Genomic DNA, 15,702 nt, shown 5'->3' with positions numbered 1-15,702 from the left:
ACCAAATAATTGAAAATCAGTTTCATTAATCGTCCACTTCCATTTGCCTACAGATTATAAGCGTGGAACATGTTACTATAGATTTCATTTTTGGCAATTATCTAGCTCCAAAACGAAGCATCTTTGACTTATAACCTTTTTTCTCTCACTGGCATACAGAATCAGCTCCCGAAGTTTAGTGACGCTATTTATTAACACAGTAATACAAATGGTTTCGCAAAGAGCACTAACTAAACAGTTGTAATTCTTTTAGTATTCTTTCAATGAGACCAGGTGAAATATTGATTATATTTTCTTACTCCACCTTATACATGAAACAAAGTGAAATCCTTGATTCAACTTTTAAAAAAAGGATCCATCCTCGTAGTCTTCCTGTTCACATTTATACAGAAACGACAAAAATGAGCATCTGCATTCTTTCACACTGAAAAATCAAATAGAAAACCAATATCCTTCTACAGATTTTTTAAAAAGAAAAATGACTTATTTCTCCATTTATCAGTGTTTACGAAAGCATTTTTAACATATTTAAAAGTTCTCACGACTTAGTAAATTTTACGATACGTGGATCTGCAACGGCGTCATCCAGTGCAAAGTGAAGAGCTATGAAATTTATTAAAATTACAAAAGTAACTTCAATATTAAAAGCAACCGATCACCACAACCACATCCTCATAATCGAAAATGCATGCTATTTCGTGTCGTTTTTAACGTATATTTCACACGTGTCTATGTTCCCCAGTCTATTGATATAAATACATATGTATATACAAAATAATTACCCTTGAAGTTTTTCCATCAACCATAGTATGGCCTGCATCAAGTCTGAATAATACCAACCAACCCGCAACAAGCAAATATTACACACACTCAAAAAAACAGCACAAAATCGCTGGCGGTATGTCAACAATAGTAAGCAGTGCTTCCATGCTACCGATACTGTATACAAATCTCATACCGTATACCAACTGTCAACAATGTGAAGGAAATACGTCACGTATAGCAAATTAAAAATAAATTCATAGTGGGCAGAGCAGCCATAACGGTGCACTAAACACATGCACCTCCTTGTCTGTATCTATATAGAAGCCAAGCTGCTTTAAATACAATAAATATTGGGTGCTTTCAATGCCTTTGCTGATCAAACAAGATAGAAGTCCGTGTAATGCTGATAATTCATTAAACAAAATTGTACATATGAAAACTATACAACTGGAAATGAATAAAACCAAAACTGCTATTACTGAAAATAAGCGTCATTCACAGAATATGTAGGTTTCCTCAAACCACAAAGGAAAAAACAATAAAAAGAATATTATTAATAGAAACTACAGACAAAAATTAGCATTTAATAAAACAATAATAATCATAATAAAAAAAAGAAGAAATGAGTACTACTAAATAAAAACTACATATTACCCAAATTACCACGTTACGTTCACACTATCATTCCAACATGTATTTGAACATCACTGAAGCAGTAACTGCTAAGATACAAGTTTTGCATTCGCATGCACATGAGAATAGTTTAAAAGACAAATGTCACACACAATTATATGCTTTTTTTAGAAAGTTAATTTTCAGATTTTTCTTTTTACAGTAATTAGTTATTATTACCAAGATGTTAACTTCGTTTATGTTAATGCAATTACTTCCCTAAACTGCATGAACTAAAATTACGTCTTTTATATATTGAAAAATTGAATGTATTTTCCCTTTGAGTTTTTCTTTCTTTTTTTAAATAATGAAAGAGTAAAACAATTTGATGTACTTACCATCGCGTTCAGGCCCACTATGCACTGTTTGAGTTTGTTTGCTGTAAGTAACAGGTTCTTTGGGAGGGATGTTAGTAGACTGTACACTTACTACACTCAGCTGGGGCTTCTTCTTACTACAACAAATGTAAAAAAGATAAATTAAGTAATTATTTAAGGTGATTGGCAATTCATACAAACATACACGTATTTGGAGTACAAAATAGTTCGGTCTGTTTGTTTGTGGTCAAAAATGCATTTATTTCTGAACATGAATGAAGAGATTAATCAAAGTATTGTCCATCGCTGGCTACTACTCTTTCCCACCTCTCAGGTATTTTTTGAATTCCATCTCGAAAAAAATGTCTCCTTTTTTGAGGCGATGCAAGTTAGGAGCCAATTTTCGATTTCTGCGAAATACGTGATCCGGTGACCTGCCAAATCGTGCTGCATCCGTCGGAACAACCAGTAATCAGAAGCAATGTCCGGCGAATACGGGAATACGGTAAAATATCCCCCTTGAGAGTTTCCAAATATTTTTTTTATGACTTTTGCAACATAAGGTCGATAAATTTGTCATGTCTTTGCTCGTATTCCGACAGTTTTTCTCGTAATGCACGACTCAAACGAATCAGTTGTAACCTATACCGATTGCCAGTAATAGAAACGCCAGGTTGTAGAAGCTCATAGTATACAACACCCTTTCGGTCCCACCAGATACACAGCATGACCTTCGAACCATGAATATTCGGCTTTGGTGTTGATGACAATGATTGACCGGGCACAGCATAGTACTTTTTTTTCTTCTTCTTCTTTCTTGAGGTCATTGCTCATCCCCAGACACAATCCGATGTAAAATTCTTTGCTGCCTTTGAATCAGATGCTCGCAAATAAAAAATCGCCTTTCAACATGTCTGTTTCAGTTCATAAGGCACCCAATTGCCTTGCTTGTGAATCATTCCCGTGGATTTCAATCGTTCGGAAACTGCCTGTTGTTCTCTAAGCTCCTCTTGCGTTCGACTCGGATCTTCATCGAGTAATGCCTCCAATTCTTTGTCTTCGAATTTTTTTTGGTTGTCCACAACGAGGCTTGTCTTTAAGGCCGAAATCATCATTCTTGAAATGTTAAAACTATTCCCTACATGATTTACCAGTTGGAACATTGTAATCATAAAATATTACAAGCATTCGATGTGTTTCAGCTGCACTTTTCTTCCAATTAAAGCAAAAAACTAAATGCCGCTTAGTTAACACAAAATCTGACATATTCAACAAGTAAAAAAAACGGGTTTTGTATGAAACTCAAAGCGATGTAAACTGAATATTATTGACAGATATCTAACCTCTCTGGAACTACCGAAATCAGATATCACTATGAAACATTCGTAACAGCCAGAGCCATCTTTTGAAAACGGACAAAACTAATCTGTACTCCCAATACTAAAGATGTACAGTGAAAGCTTTTAATTTAGTGGCGTGCCTAGTCAACATTTATTATCAGGAAAAGCGCTCTCATAGCTAGTTAGTTTCTGCCTTTATTACAGAAAACCTATTAAGTGAAAGTACATGAAAGTACAGTGAAAGTACATGAGGTACGGAAGATGATTAAAAAAAACGGGTCAATGGCTGATCTAGTCTCAAGTGCTGAAAAGAAGTTAAATAGCAAACATACAAAAATTTGACTCGAGCCTACAATTCTTGTTAAGATATGTTCGTCAATAGTTTCTTCGCTTTCCAAACGATAATTGCCCATTGAGATGTTCACCAGGGACGTCAGCGCCGAAGTTATTTGTCCCAGTCAGGATAAGGCCAATGACTGACACAAGCTTTAATGAAAATACTTAACAAAATAAAAACAAAAACAAGAATTTTAGGAATGATCAAAAATAAATAAATAAAATAAAAAAAAAATTAAAAAAATGCGATGTTGGCCATCTTGGTCAATAATTAGTTTCTGGATCAGGGACCACAAAATTTCTGAACGGCCCCTAAATCGAGTTTTGGTATTTCTACGGAATAAGCATACCATAATAAATGAGTTTGGGTTTGGCTACACTATATGTAGTTCTCTAGGTATAAGGCTGGCAAGAAAATTTTTGATTGAAATATATCGGATCTTTTGATCCAATAAAAAAATAAGATTTTTTTAAAAAAATAGTAAATAGAAATGTAGATAGAAAATAAGCTACACAAAAAGACCGAACAAAACTATAAAAAGATTAAGCAGAAGTTACTTAAAAACTAAAAAAATACAAAACACATAAGAAAATAAATCAGCAGTAATCATAATAATAAAATAAGCAAAAGTTAAAAAGAAAAGACTAAGAGAAAGAAAACTATTTCAATCTCACCAATAACAAGTGAGAATAAGGTCTCACAAAACGGGTTATTCCGCAAAACTTCACTAGTATTATTAGTCAGTCCTAAACGTTCTTTGAGATCTGAGTATTCTAGACATTCTACGAAAATATGCCAAATACTTAGTGAGACGATACATTCTTCGCAATACGGACAGGTACCGCCACAACAAAAAGAGACATTTGGGAGATGAGTGGCCGGTACGCAAATATATTAGGATCACGTCCTAAATGATAAAAATCAAAGGAATTTCCACATGCTGTTTCAACACCAGCAATAGCGTAAAAATTCTTGTCAAATTTAAGAAGCTTAATGCTCAGAGTTCCGAAGACTACTGTATGTATGTAATACTACGATTTTAAGTGCTGAATTTAAATTTTCGCACTAATGGAAGTATCGATGTACAATCTGCGAGGAAAAAAAAAAAAAAAAAAAAAAAAAACTGCAACATGAACATATAAGTTTATTGTGAAATGACGAAGTCTTTTGCTCCAAAATAAGTGTGCACGGGAGGAGGCCGAGGTTTATCCTGGCGCGATTCGTTCCACTTAGACGTTATGTTCATTCCCTGTGCTGTTAGGCGTAGTTTCACAATAAACTTACAGTAAAGAAAGCTGCATTTTCGGAGAAAAGCCGTCGTGAAAGAAGTGTTCGGGAACAATAAAACTATTTATTTTAAGCTGGAAGATATTTAATTTTATTTAAGACATTTTGAAACATTTACTTTATAAAATATAAATTATAAACATATCTTTGTTAATTGTTTTAAATTAATTTACGGGAAAGAACCGTATTGCTAGTGCTAGGGAAATTCCCGTAATTGAACGCGCAAAGTATCGGAAGTGAACTTCAAAAATAAAACCACTTATTTGACGCTGGAAAATATTTGCCATATAAGACATTTTGAAACATTTATTTCATAATACATAAATCATGTCTTTGTTTTACATTAATATATTTGGTATTCATATTTGGCTAACGTTACTGAGGCTGCTGGGATGACTCGATCTACATTTGTTCTTTTGTCTTCCTGTACCACACACACATTACAGGGTACAACTTTCGGTCTTTTACGTTTAAATTTTCAGGGCACAAGCACGAGACATACTAAATTTTTTGTATAGATTTTGGCGGCATACCAACGTAAAATTTCAAAGTGGCGTCTTTTTTTATTCTTTCTTCAAAAAAAGCGGGTATCCACGCTACAAAGCGCAGTTCTCGGTCTTTTAAATAGAAATTTTCAGAGTAGACGCACGAGACTCTAAATTAGCTGCATATATGTTTTGGCGGCGATCCAAAATAAAATTTCAACTAGCGGGTATCCACGCTACAGGGTGCAATTTTCTGACTTTTAAGTTGAAATTTTGAGGGTACAGGCAAGAGACATTGTAAATGTGTAAAATGGCGGCTATTTTTTCAAAACAATAGTGAACAGAAAATTGTTGCAAGTTGCGACAATGACAATCTTGAATTATAAATCACATTTTAACAGTTTTACCCCAAAGACTTTTAAATATTTCGGAAAACCCCAATTAAAACCGAAAATACCCGAAAAAAACCGATATGGGCCCAGGTGAGTTGGGTTTTTCAAACCCTGTTTAAATGGTGCTTCTGTATATAAGGAATTAACCTAGCCTGAATACAATCCTTCAAATACGTGCGGGCATTTCCAAATCCGTACAATAAATATCCCCTTTGGACTAACAGCAATCAAACCAATACCTTTGCTCGAAACTTCGCTTTCCTTTGAAATTTTTTATCACTGAGAGTTGCTTTAGAGTTACAGAAATAAGAATGGGTTTACCCGGTGTTTTCGAATTGCTGAGAGAAAATAAGACTCGTCATCCAGTATAAACATTTGTTTGGACAATATCCTATAAAGACGGCCATACTTAATTTATGCACCTGCTGCTCTGCACGTTTTGGAATTCTTAAAAAACATGATGTCTATCTTCCCACGAATCATCTTGTGTATCTAACACTAAATTACAGACCGCCACACAACAGTAATTGATGCACTGTCTCAAATTGAATTTTGCCGCACTCAAACGTCGCTGGATTAATTTAACCGATTTTCTTCCTGAACTCACTCTTCGTTCTACTGACACATTATCCTCAAAACGTCAAAGAATGTTGCAAAAAGTTCTTTCAGGAACTTTGTGTCCATATAATTTGCCACGATTTTTGTTCTCTCCATAACATTTATATATCATGTTCTCAACCTACTTCTTTCGACGTCATTTTGACTCTCACTTCACTGGTCACTTTCACGTCTAATGTGAGTACACGATTGGGAACGCTGTAAGCTGACATGTTTTTGTTTTTTGATATATTGTGTTCCTTGCCTACTTATTACGTCAAACACGCTGCAGATTTTTAGTGGACAAGCCTGAGTTTAAATTTTAATTTACATATACTTAAACATGTATGAAATTTCATTTTGGCACAGTCTACATCAATTCAGGTAGGCAAATAAAAAAAAAAAAAAATGAACAAACAATAATAATCTTACTTGAATAATCTCGAGGCTCAAGGCTCAATTCAAGTCGAAGATGACGCCATTTCTCACTTGTGAATTTCGGCAAAATATTAAAATGCTCTATCTCAGGAAGCATTCAAGATATCTTATTGCTTTTTGTTTTATTTGAAAGATAATAACTTACTGATTAAAATTATTCAAAAATGCAATCCCCCGAAAAAGATATTTTGTGACTTGATCAGCACCATACAATACTGCATGTCCTGGAAAGAACTTCCACTTTTGAGTTAACACGTTTTATCAACAACAACTGCCATACATTAAACTAGTTTCCGTTACCACTCTCACATATTGGTCTCATGAAATCAGAATGTAGTCTTATTTGACATAGGATTTTAATTCTGCATAAAGATAAGTAACTACACAACTGTTAGACATATCAAACATTCCAAAAATATATGTGCAAATTCCGAAACATATTACAGGTTCAAAGCATACCTTCTCTGTGCACTCTGCTTAGAAGTGACATTAGCAATTCAATGAACTAAAAATGTATTAAACTCTATCAGTATCTTCCTTTGATACTGAGTGATGCCTTCCTGTTGAACCAATAAGAACTGGGGCATCCACAATCTTCAAAACATCGCGAACCAGAAGTGAGCACTGGTAGTGGTGGTGCTTGTCTTACAATGGAAATCTATATCCAGCAGTCGGTCCATGTGATAGCATAAAGTTAGTGACGATTTTATTTAATTCACAACTGACATTTATAACCTCTGCAAACCACCAGTCACAGTCATATACACAAGCTACAAACAACCCCTTTGCAGATTGTGAATCTGAATATTCTCCTGCCGTTTCTGAGATATTGATTGGACAAATGAAATTTCTTCTTTCTTGCTCTTTAAAGATCGTGCAATATATGTTTGCCCATCACTGTGAGTCCAGACATATGATTTCTGAATTCTTTTTATGGGAGTAGTTTGACTGAACCATTCTGTTTTTTCCTGGTGGAATTCCTCAACTTCCTCTTTGAGCAACAGGATGAGGGTTGTTGAAGTGTATGATTTCACGACACTTGTAAAATCCTCGGCATTCTGAATTGCATCTATATTTGGGCTGGAAAGTTTATATTCTGTAGCGTAGTGCTTCAGCAGGTCCCCTACACCATCGCAAGGCCCTTCTCATGACCAGTAGTACTCTACCCCGACTCCACTGGCACAAGCGACTTCGTCAATTCCAACAGTTAGTTTAAAATTTTTGAAGTGCCTACCGGCATCATCAGAAATAATGACGACCTTTTCTGCCTATGATTGCAGCTATTGAAGAATTTTGCCTATTGTCCACAATGCATGTGCTGAGTCATGTCCTCTGTAATTACTTATAACTCCAACACTTGTGATCCTGCTTTGATATATGCAACTGCTGTGAAAACTGAAACCTGATCATTACTCCAGTGATACCCTTGCACTTTTTGAGGCAGAATGACACAAATTCTCAGAAAAATCACAGTGAATTAAACGTAGTTGTTCAACCTCTACACGCCCCTTCACTTCTGTAATATCTTGTTGTTGGAATTTCTTCAGGTGCTCATGAGTTACTTACTGCTTTAACTGTCCATTGCTAAATTCGTCAATGAAGGTGCAAAGGGCGACGGTCTTCTTAATGAGTTTTTCCTCCTATGTTGCAAATGTAACCTCAGAAGAGTTATCTGATATGTTATTCAGACCAAGTGTCTGTAAAGCGAGTCCTCCTTTTCCAAAACAGTCACATTTCTGAAACAAACAGGTCTCTCGCTGTACATCACAGACTATTCACGACTTCACACGTGGAAACAAGGTGTTGTATGTCACACCTTCACGTAAGTTCTTCGAACTTACGCAAAGTTCAAAATTAGCATGAAATACACACACAAACAAACATCTCTAGGTGGATGTAAAACCACCCAATTACGTCGTAGTGCCTAAAATTTTATCTTTCAATATGGAATGTTCAATGTTCCTTTTCTCTATGCGAAAGTTTATTTAATACTGTGACTCATGTATCTTTTCACTTGCATCACTTTTTCTCCTGCAACTATTATAGTGATTGAATCTTTTTTGTCTGCGCTCCGGTAAGAACAGCCTAATTGATCTTCCACATAGAATGACTGTGCAATTCGGACGTGTGCATGATTCACAAAATACAAAGCCAGTTTCCAGACGCTCCTTATACAGACACGCTTTTTTTTCCACCATGTATTTTGCTGTATGTGGAATGGTGCAAAATGTGTACCTTTAAAATGGACACTGAGATTTCTGTTAGAATGTGCACCTTTCCATTGCAGGATTCACACGATTCAACGGCTGAATTGATGTGATATAAATTCCCGGCAAGCTATACAAGCTTCTTTTGGTTCATCTTCTTACGAAGATGGAATTTTTACTTTGAAGAGTTTGCTCAGTTTCGTACTCACCTACAGCAGCAGTAATTTCGCTGTGCTTTCTTGATGTATACAGATTACGACTTGACTTGCCTGACCATGGTTTCTTAATAACTAACACCAATCTTTATAGCTGAGTGATTCTGGGAATATAATTCTTCTTCTGCTGATACAAAATCTTCATCACCCTAATCACAGGAGACTATTTCTTGTTCAGTTAGTATCACTGCTGATATTCTGTCGAAGCATTTAGAATACAGAAAGTAATGACTGGAAACATCTTGAGTGAAACAGAATCTTGAAATGAGCACTCTTATTCCCAACCTGAAAAAAAAGTTTGTTTTCTCGGTAGTCATATATCACTCTTTCATAGGCATGTAAATACTAACTCCACTTCACTCTCTGTGGCCCCAGTCAGAAGACATTTCAAAATCTGTTCTTTCCACAGAACACCTACAGTTCAATCATAAGTCCTCACAAACGCTTACAGGTACTGGTACAGGTACAGGAACCACAAGTTTGGTGAACTGTTCTCTTTGTTTGCCTGTTGACAACTGAACTGTGAATTCACAAGTCCTTCCTTTTGTATGCTAGGTCAAACCCCAGAATTATCTAGATAGTTCCATATTGTTCAGGATTTTTTTTTTTTTTTTCATAATTTGGAAGATTCTACCTAAAGAAAATCCAAAAGAATAAAAATATTTCACTAGCTCTAATTTTGTTTAATTTATCGTCTTTATTCCACACATTGAGCACATTGGTCCGAGATGGGATTTTTTTTTAAATATAAAACCGTTATGAAAAATTCCAGAGTCAAAGTGGTGTGTTCTCTTTTTCAGTACATGTAGTACTATTAGAAATACAATTCCTGTATAATTCTCAGAATCTTTGAGATTAGTGTTTCTGAGATAAATAAATACATAAAAACACTGCAATCAAAACATTAACCACGGAAGTTAAAACAATCACTATTTATAAAATTTGTTAAACTCAAAAGTGCAAGTTTTCCTTTCAGGGAATGTAGTATTGTATGCTACTGATCAATAGTGAAAAAAATCAAATTTTTCGAATTTGTTTTTTCAATAAATAAATAAATAAATAAATCGGAAGGCTACAGTACGAGAACTTGGGACACCCATTTGCAAACAAAGGATATAATTGGAATCCGTAAATCATCATCATTCAAATAAAACAAAAAGTAGCACAAGATCTTGAACCTATCACAGAAACAGCATTTTAATATCTTTTCAAAAATCGCACGCAAAAAGTCAAGTCCGAGACGTCATATTTAGTGGCCTGTATCTCGGCCAAAAAAATTTTTTTTTTGAACCGTACGAAAAAATAATCGAAATTTTTAATTTGTTCTGAATTCAGCATCTGTTATGATACATTCAATAACATCTGAGATTATGAAGGTAAATCTCCTGCCTGAATGATACGGATTATGCCTTTCCTAAAATTATAAAACATTAATGGGCTTTCTTACGTGGCTCTGGTGAGCGATGGAGATGCAGTCGGCTGAAGGCTTTGGTCTGGCGTTGATGTGGTACTCTGATCCGGAGTAGTCTTTGATGAAATGCTAGACAAACTGGAGAGTACCTCTGAAATAAAGAAATAATAGAGTCTTAAGCAATCAGGTCATAATTGATATATTTTACACAATACAGTAAAACATGTATTTAAATGGTAAGCCTACTTCACTTCTACATAGATTTCCACTTACATACAGATTCCACTAAACATTACGAGTTCTATTGAATTACATTTATCGCTGGGGCCGCGGTGGTTCAGTGGTAGAGCGTTCACCTCTGGTGTATAGGATCCCTGGTTCAAACCCTGCTCCCGCCAAGTGAACTTTGTGGTGGACAAACACTGTGTGTGTGGGTTTTCTCGGGGTTCTCCCGTTTCCTCCCACTTTCTTCATTCCACCATTTCATTCATTTCTCATAATCACCGTCTCCTTAAGCCTAACCGGCATAAGCGTGGGACGTAAAACTCAAAGATTTCATTTCATTTTTTACATTTATCGCTGTATTGCAATATTACAGAGAAGTTTCTTCCTAATTCGATTTTGTACTCATTCTTTCCTCTGTCTAATTACCGATAAAATATACATAATGAACAATATTAGAAAATATTGTCACTTGATTCCTGGAATCTTGAAATTCTACAATATTGAGTTTAACGAAGAAAAGAAAGAAAAAAAAGATGAGGTATACGAGGAGCAGTCAAAAATTTCCAGGAATTCTGTTGTAGCTCTTTATTACCACAATATAAGTAGACATTTCCTTAATCGCCTTCTAAGTTGGCACCTTAGGAACAAACACACTTATTTCACCTCTCCTGTGATTGGTGGAAGCCCCGACGAAAGGCCTCTTTTGGTATCTTCCGAAGTTCAACCATTGTATTTGTTTTGATCTCTTCTACGTTGGCGAAACGAAAAAGGCCCATTTTTAGCTTTGGGAAGAGCCAAATATCCAATGGTGCTAAACTGTTTTTAAGGCTATCAAACCCTTTGAATCAAATATACCCCAATTTGCACAATGCACTTGATGATTGCGTGTTGCTCGATTTGTGAAATTGCACCTCCGTTTAGCTACACTATTCATACACTGCCTGTTATGACATGTTCATACTTGTTAAATTCAGAATTAGGTAACCTACGGACTGTATTGCACAAGATTCATTGGAATTGCATCACAAATGCCAGAACTACAACTTTCCGGGAATTTTTTTTTGACCGACCCTCGTATAACAGCTGACAGATCTTACTGAGCTGAACAAAATGGCATCCATGAGTGTAAAAACTGATCAATAGTTTTCGAGTAAAGGGAGAAACCCCACTTAGTTTGTAAACCTAAAAATTGATGCTATACGAGAATCATACCATTTGAGGTGAATACTCTCAGTTAACTCCGCATTATGACACTAGCAACATGACAGTATGTAGCATGGTTAACGAAATACAACTGAAACTTATCATTACCATCTTCAATTTTTTGTTTAAAATATTGTCCAAATACATCAGTCGATAAATCACATAGAGCTGAACAAAATGACACGGTAACACGCTTGAGGATGCGTAGTTTCCGAACTTCTGTGGCGCTGAAGAATATGTCTGTCGTTGCAAATAATAATACACAGCTTTTACTTTATTGAAAGAAATTGTTTATTATTATTATTATTATTATTATTATTATTTGTGTACTATATAAACAGCAAAACGCACTGTTAACTAGCAGACTGCTTATTTTTCCTGCCGGTGACACACACTTTGAACGTATACTACTTATAAAGAGCCCATCCGGTTGCAATGATGTGAACAGACTTCGGGGGAGATGACTGAAATTCGGCTCAAATATAGAAGGAACTGTATGTAGATTCTATATTCTAAAAGCAAATTGTCCTGCAATGGATGAAACAGTCAAAAAAACGAACAAAACCTTAACATTAAATTAAATGGAAAATCAATGAAAAATAATTCCTCCACTTACTTATCTTTAAAAAAAAGTGGCTGAAATCAGCTCAAATATAGAACAGATTATCTAGAATCTACATTCAGAAAAGAAATTGTCCTAAAATGGGTGGAACATATTCAAAAAGCATGAAACATGAATATTAAAAGTCAATGGAAAAATCAATAAACAAAAAATGAATTCGTCCACATATTTCAAAAAATATAATAAGGAGATGGCTAAGTGTAACGACATAATGATGCACTTAAAAACGATGTACAGTACGTTAAGGTAAATATGGATGAAACATTCTCAAAAATCAAGTTGAATAAAATCAATAATAAAGTATATGCATCTTTTTCCAATTACCCAGAGCGCCCTATGCAAAGTTTACGTGCTTGAAATATCTCACATCTGGATTTGGAATCTCCAGACTCGATTTAGCAAACAACGTGACTTTTGACCTGATCACGTCACACAATCTGGTTCTTATGGCAAACCGGATAAGCCCTTTCAGAGCAAACACTAAAACAAACATTCAAAAGTATCTGTTCGCAATTTCTATAGAAAGTATTGAAAGTATATTTCTTCATAAAAGCGCAATATTTTCCCTGAACACCTTATTTTAAGACAGTCGCAATAAAAAATTTATTCTTTTATGTTTGTTCCATCAATGAATTTTGAAATCAACTAACCATTTGGAATACACTTCGTGTATTAAATTAATCATTTTGTTTTTAATTTTCAGGGAACTACATAATTCACTCGTAAGTTACTGGGAAAAGAAAATTCATCTACAAAAAAATCAACATTTAAACTTGACTGTACTTTGTAATCAGCTAAACTTTCCTTCTACAGCCCACTAAGTTCTATGGCCAGGCAGATAGCGGACGTACAACTGGGTCACCCATGATCAGCTTATCTGCTTTTAATACAATTATTTCCGACTTTCAGACCAAAGTTCGCAAGTTCCTTTATTCAAACAGCTCCCCAATTATTTGAGACTGAAGCTCAGCATCGACAATTCATGACCCCAGGGAAATCCAACTCGGAGCTACACACACAGTTGACTGTATGAAACGCAGGAACTCTCTAATCTGCAGCCGCCAATTAAATAATAATAATATGAAATGTTTCAGTTTAACGTCCCACTTTTAAGTCAATGACGATGGACGAATTGGTGAAACAAGCATGTGGGAGAAAACGGACACAATGTTGTCCACCACAAACTAACTTAGCCGGAGATTAAAAAAGAGACCTCCTGCATCAGAGGTAACCATTCTACCAGTAAGCCATGTCCTTATGATGGATCTGGATGATGATGATGATGCAAATCGAAAACAGAAACTAACAGTGAATTTCGGCCACGAACAGCGAATAAACGCACTATCCACCGTCAGTCAAATTTCATTCTGGCGACAGAACATTACAAAATGAGACTCACTGATAGGGACCAACATCAAGTTCTGATAAGCTCCTCAGTAACACCGTGGAAGCAACTCTCGAAAAACAGTTTGTGCTACTGCAGCCGAGTTAGATATATACCATATACCTGTAGTTCGACGGCTCCATGCAATTGGTAAGGTGAAAAAGTTGGTTTATGGGTGCCACATGAGTTGACACCAGCTAACAAGAATTGCCATCTGGAGGTGTGCAGTCTCTGAGTGTAAGGAATAACCTGGGAGTTTCCTGAACCGGACTGTCACTCCAGATGAAAGACTGATCTGCTATGACAACAGTACGCAATCAGGTCAATGGTTGGATTGTGATCAACGTACAAGAAGGTTTCCTAAATCACATCTCTACCAACAGAAGGTGGTGTTGCTGGTATTGTGGGAGTGATTCAATAATGTCTTTCTCATGCAAGGTGAAATCATCAATGCAGGTTATCATAGTGTTGAACTCCATGAAATGCAACGCAGACTCCTCTGCGAAAATCCAACAAGGGACAACAGTCAGGGTGTCCTCTTGATTAACCAGGTACTGTAGTTTTATTTTTTTTTTTTTAATTTTTGGAAATGACACACCTGGGGCAGACATTTTATTCACGTTACCCTAGGTTAAGAATTAATATTTCTGAGCATAACTAACATCTATAATCTATCTAAGCCCGTCACATACGAGGGATGGTGTCTGTAGGCGATCACACTACCCGGAAAATTGGCGAATGAAAGAAGCGGTCTGAGGTTATTATGTTAGGTATCATTTCGACATTTACATGGTGTGAATGAGGAAAACCTAGGAACATCTCACTCAAAATGGCTGGGCCTAAAAAAATTACATTTTTTCGACCGACTGTTCCCACTAGAAATCGTACGCAGGACCTTCGCACCAAAGACGAGAGAGTTAGCGACTATGCAGCCCGAGACCACGTGGCACAAACCTAAAACTTTATCTACGGATGCCATGCTAACATTGTTGGCTGCCACCAGAAAACGAACATTACATCTGCCAACTTATAATTTCAATATTAAGCACATCTCATCTTTATAGAAGTTCGGAGATACGAAACCTCTAACCCTATCTGAAACACGAGAAACAATACCGGAAACATATCAAGTCACCTGTTAAGATTATGTGAACTGCTGCTTTCATCGATTTTATTAATTGAGTCAATCATTATTTTTAATTATGTCTATATTGTTTCTTCCTTCCGGAAGAGATTTCACTGCGAACATACATACGCATATATATCACATAAAAATTACATTCTGCCTCGGACAAAAATGTATCTATATATAAGCATGTTGTACAGTGAAAGTTTTAACAATACCCGAGTTAACAAAAATAACTAATGAAAAGACGCTCAAGGTTGATTTCTAGGGAAATCAACAGGAAACTAATTTCATTATGTGACTGTGATAAATATGAAGGAAAAACCTCTTAATTATGTAAAAATCATGAATTCTCATTTTATCTGTAATACGCTGTGTATACTGTCTTAAAAAAACAGTAGATACTTTGACAGGTGCAGTTACAGGATTCCGAATGCAAATAGATTCTGTAAATTTCTAGCCAATCAGCAATGAATTAGGAGAAATAGGGATTTGAATCTGGCGCGCATCAGACTATTATAGAGATTGTATTTGTATTACTGAAAGTGTAAATTATCCAAAAACAACGTAATCCAGCCTGACAAAAAAAAAAAAAAAAAAAAAAAAAGTTACTTACGAGTAATTACACATTACAATAACAACTTGAATTTTATTATACAGTAGCACATACATACAAAAA

General features: G+C 35.5%; 1 protein-coding gene across 23 annotated transcripts in view; it reads right to left on the bottom strand.

Annotated features, from left to right (window-relative positions):
* sw (cytoplasmic dynein 1 intermediate chain short wing) overlaps positions 1–15,702 on the bottom strand; it is a 159,714-nt gene that overhangs the window by 84,479 nt on the left and 59,533 nt on the right. For all 23 annotated transcript variants that reach the window (XM_081749222.1, XM_081749230.1, XM_081749220.1 and 20 more), the window contains 2 exons: positions 10,500–10,614; positions 1,776–1,891 (listed from right to left, as the gene is read on the bottom strand). In XM_081749222.1, coding sequence (XP_081605348.1) covers positions 1,776–1,891; positions 10,500–10,614 — 231 coding nt within the window. The remainder of the gene's footprint in view (positions 1–1,775; positions 1,892–10,499; positions 10,615–15,702) is intronic.

Source organism: Thermobia domestica, chromosome 2 (assembly GCF_964235325.1).
Source record: "Thermobia domestica chromosome 2, izTheDome1.hap1.1, whole genome shotgun sequence".
Taxonomy (NCBI): Eukaryota; Metazoa; Arthropoda; class Insecta; order Zygentoma; family Lepismatidae; genus Thermobia; species Thermobia domestica.
This window is presented reverse-complemented; position numbering and strand designations above follow the sequence as displayed.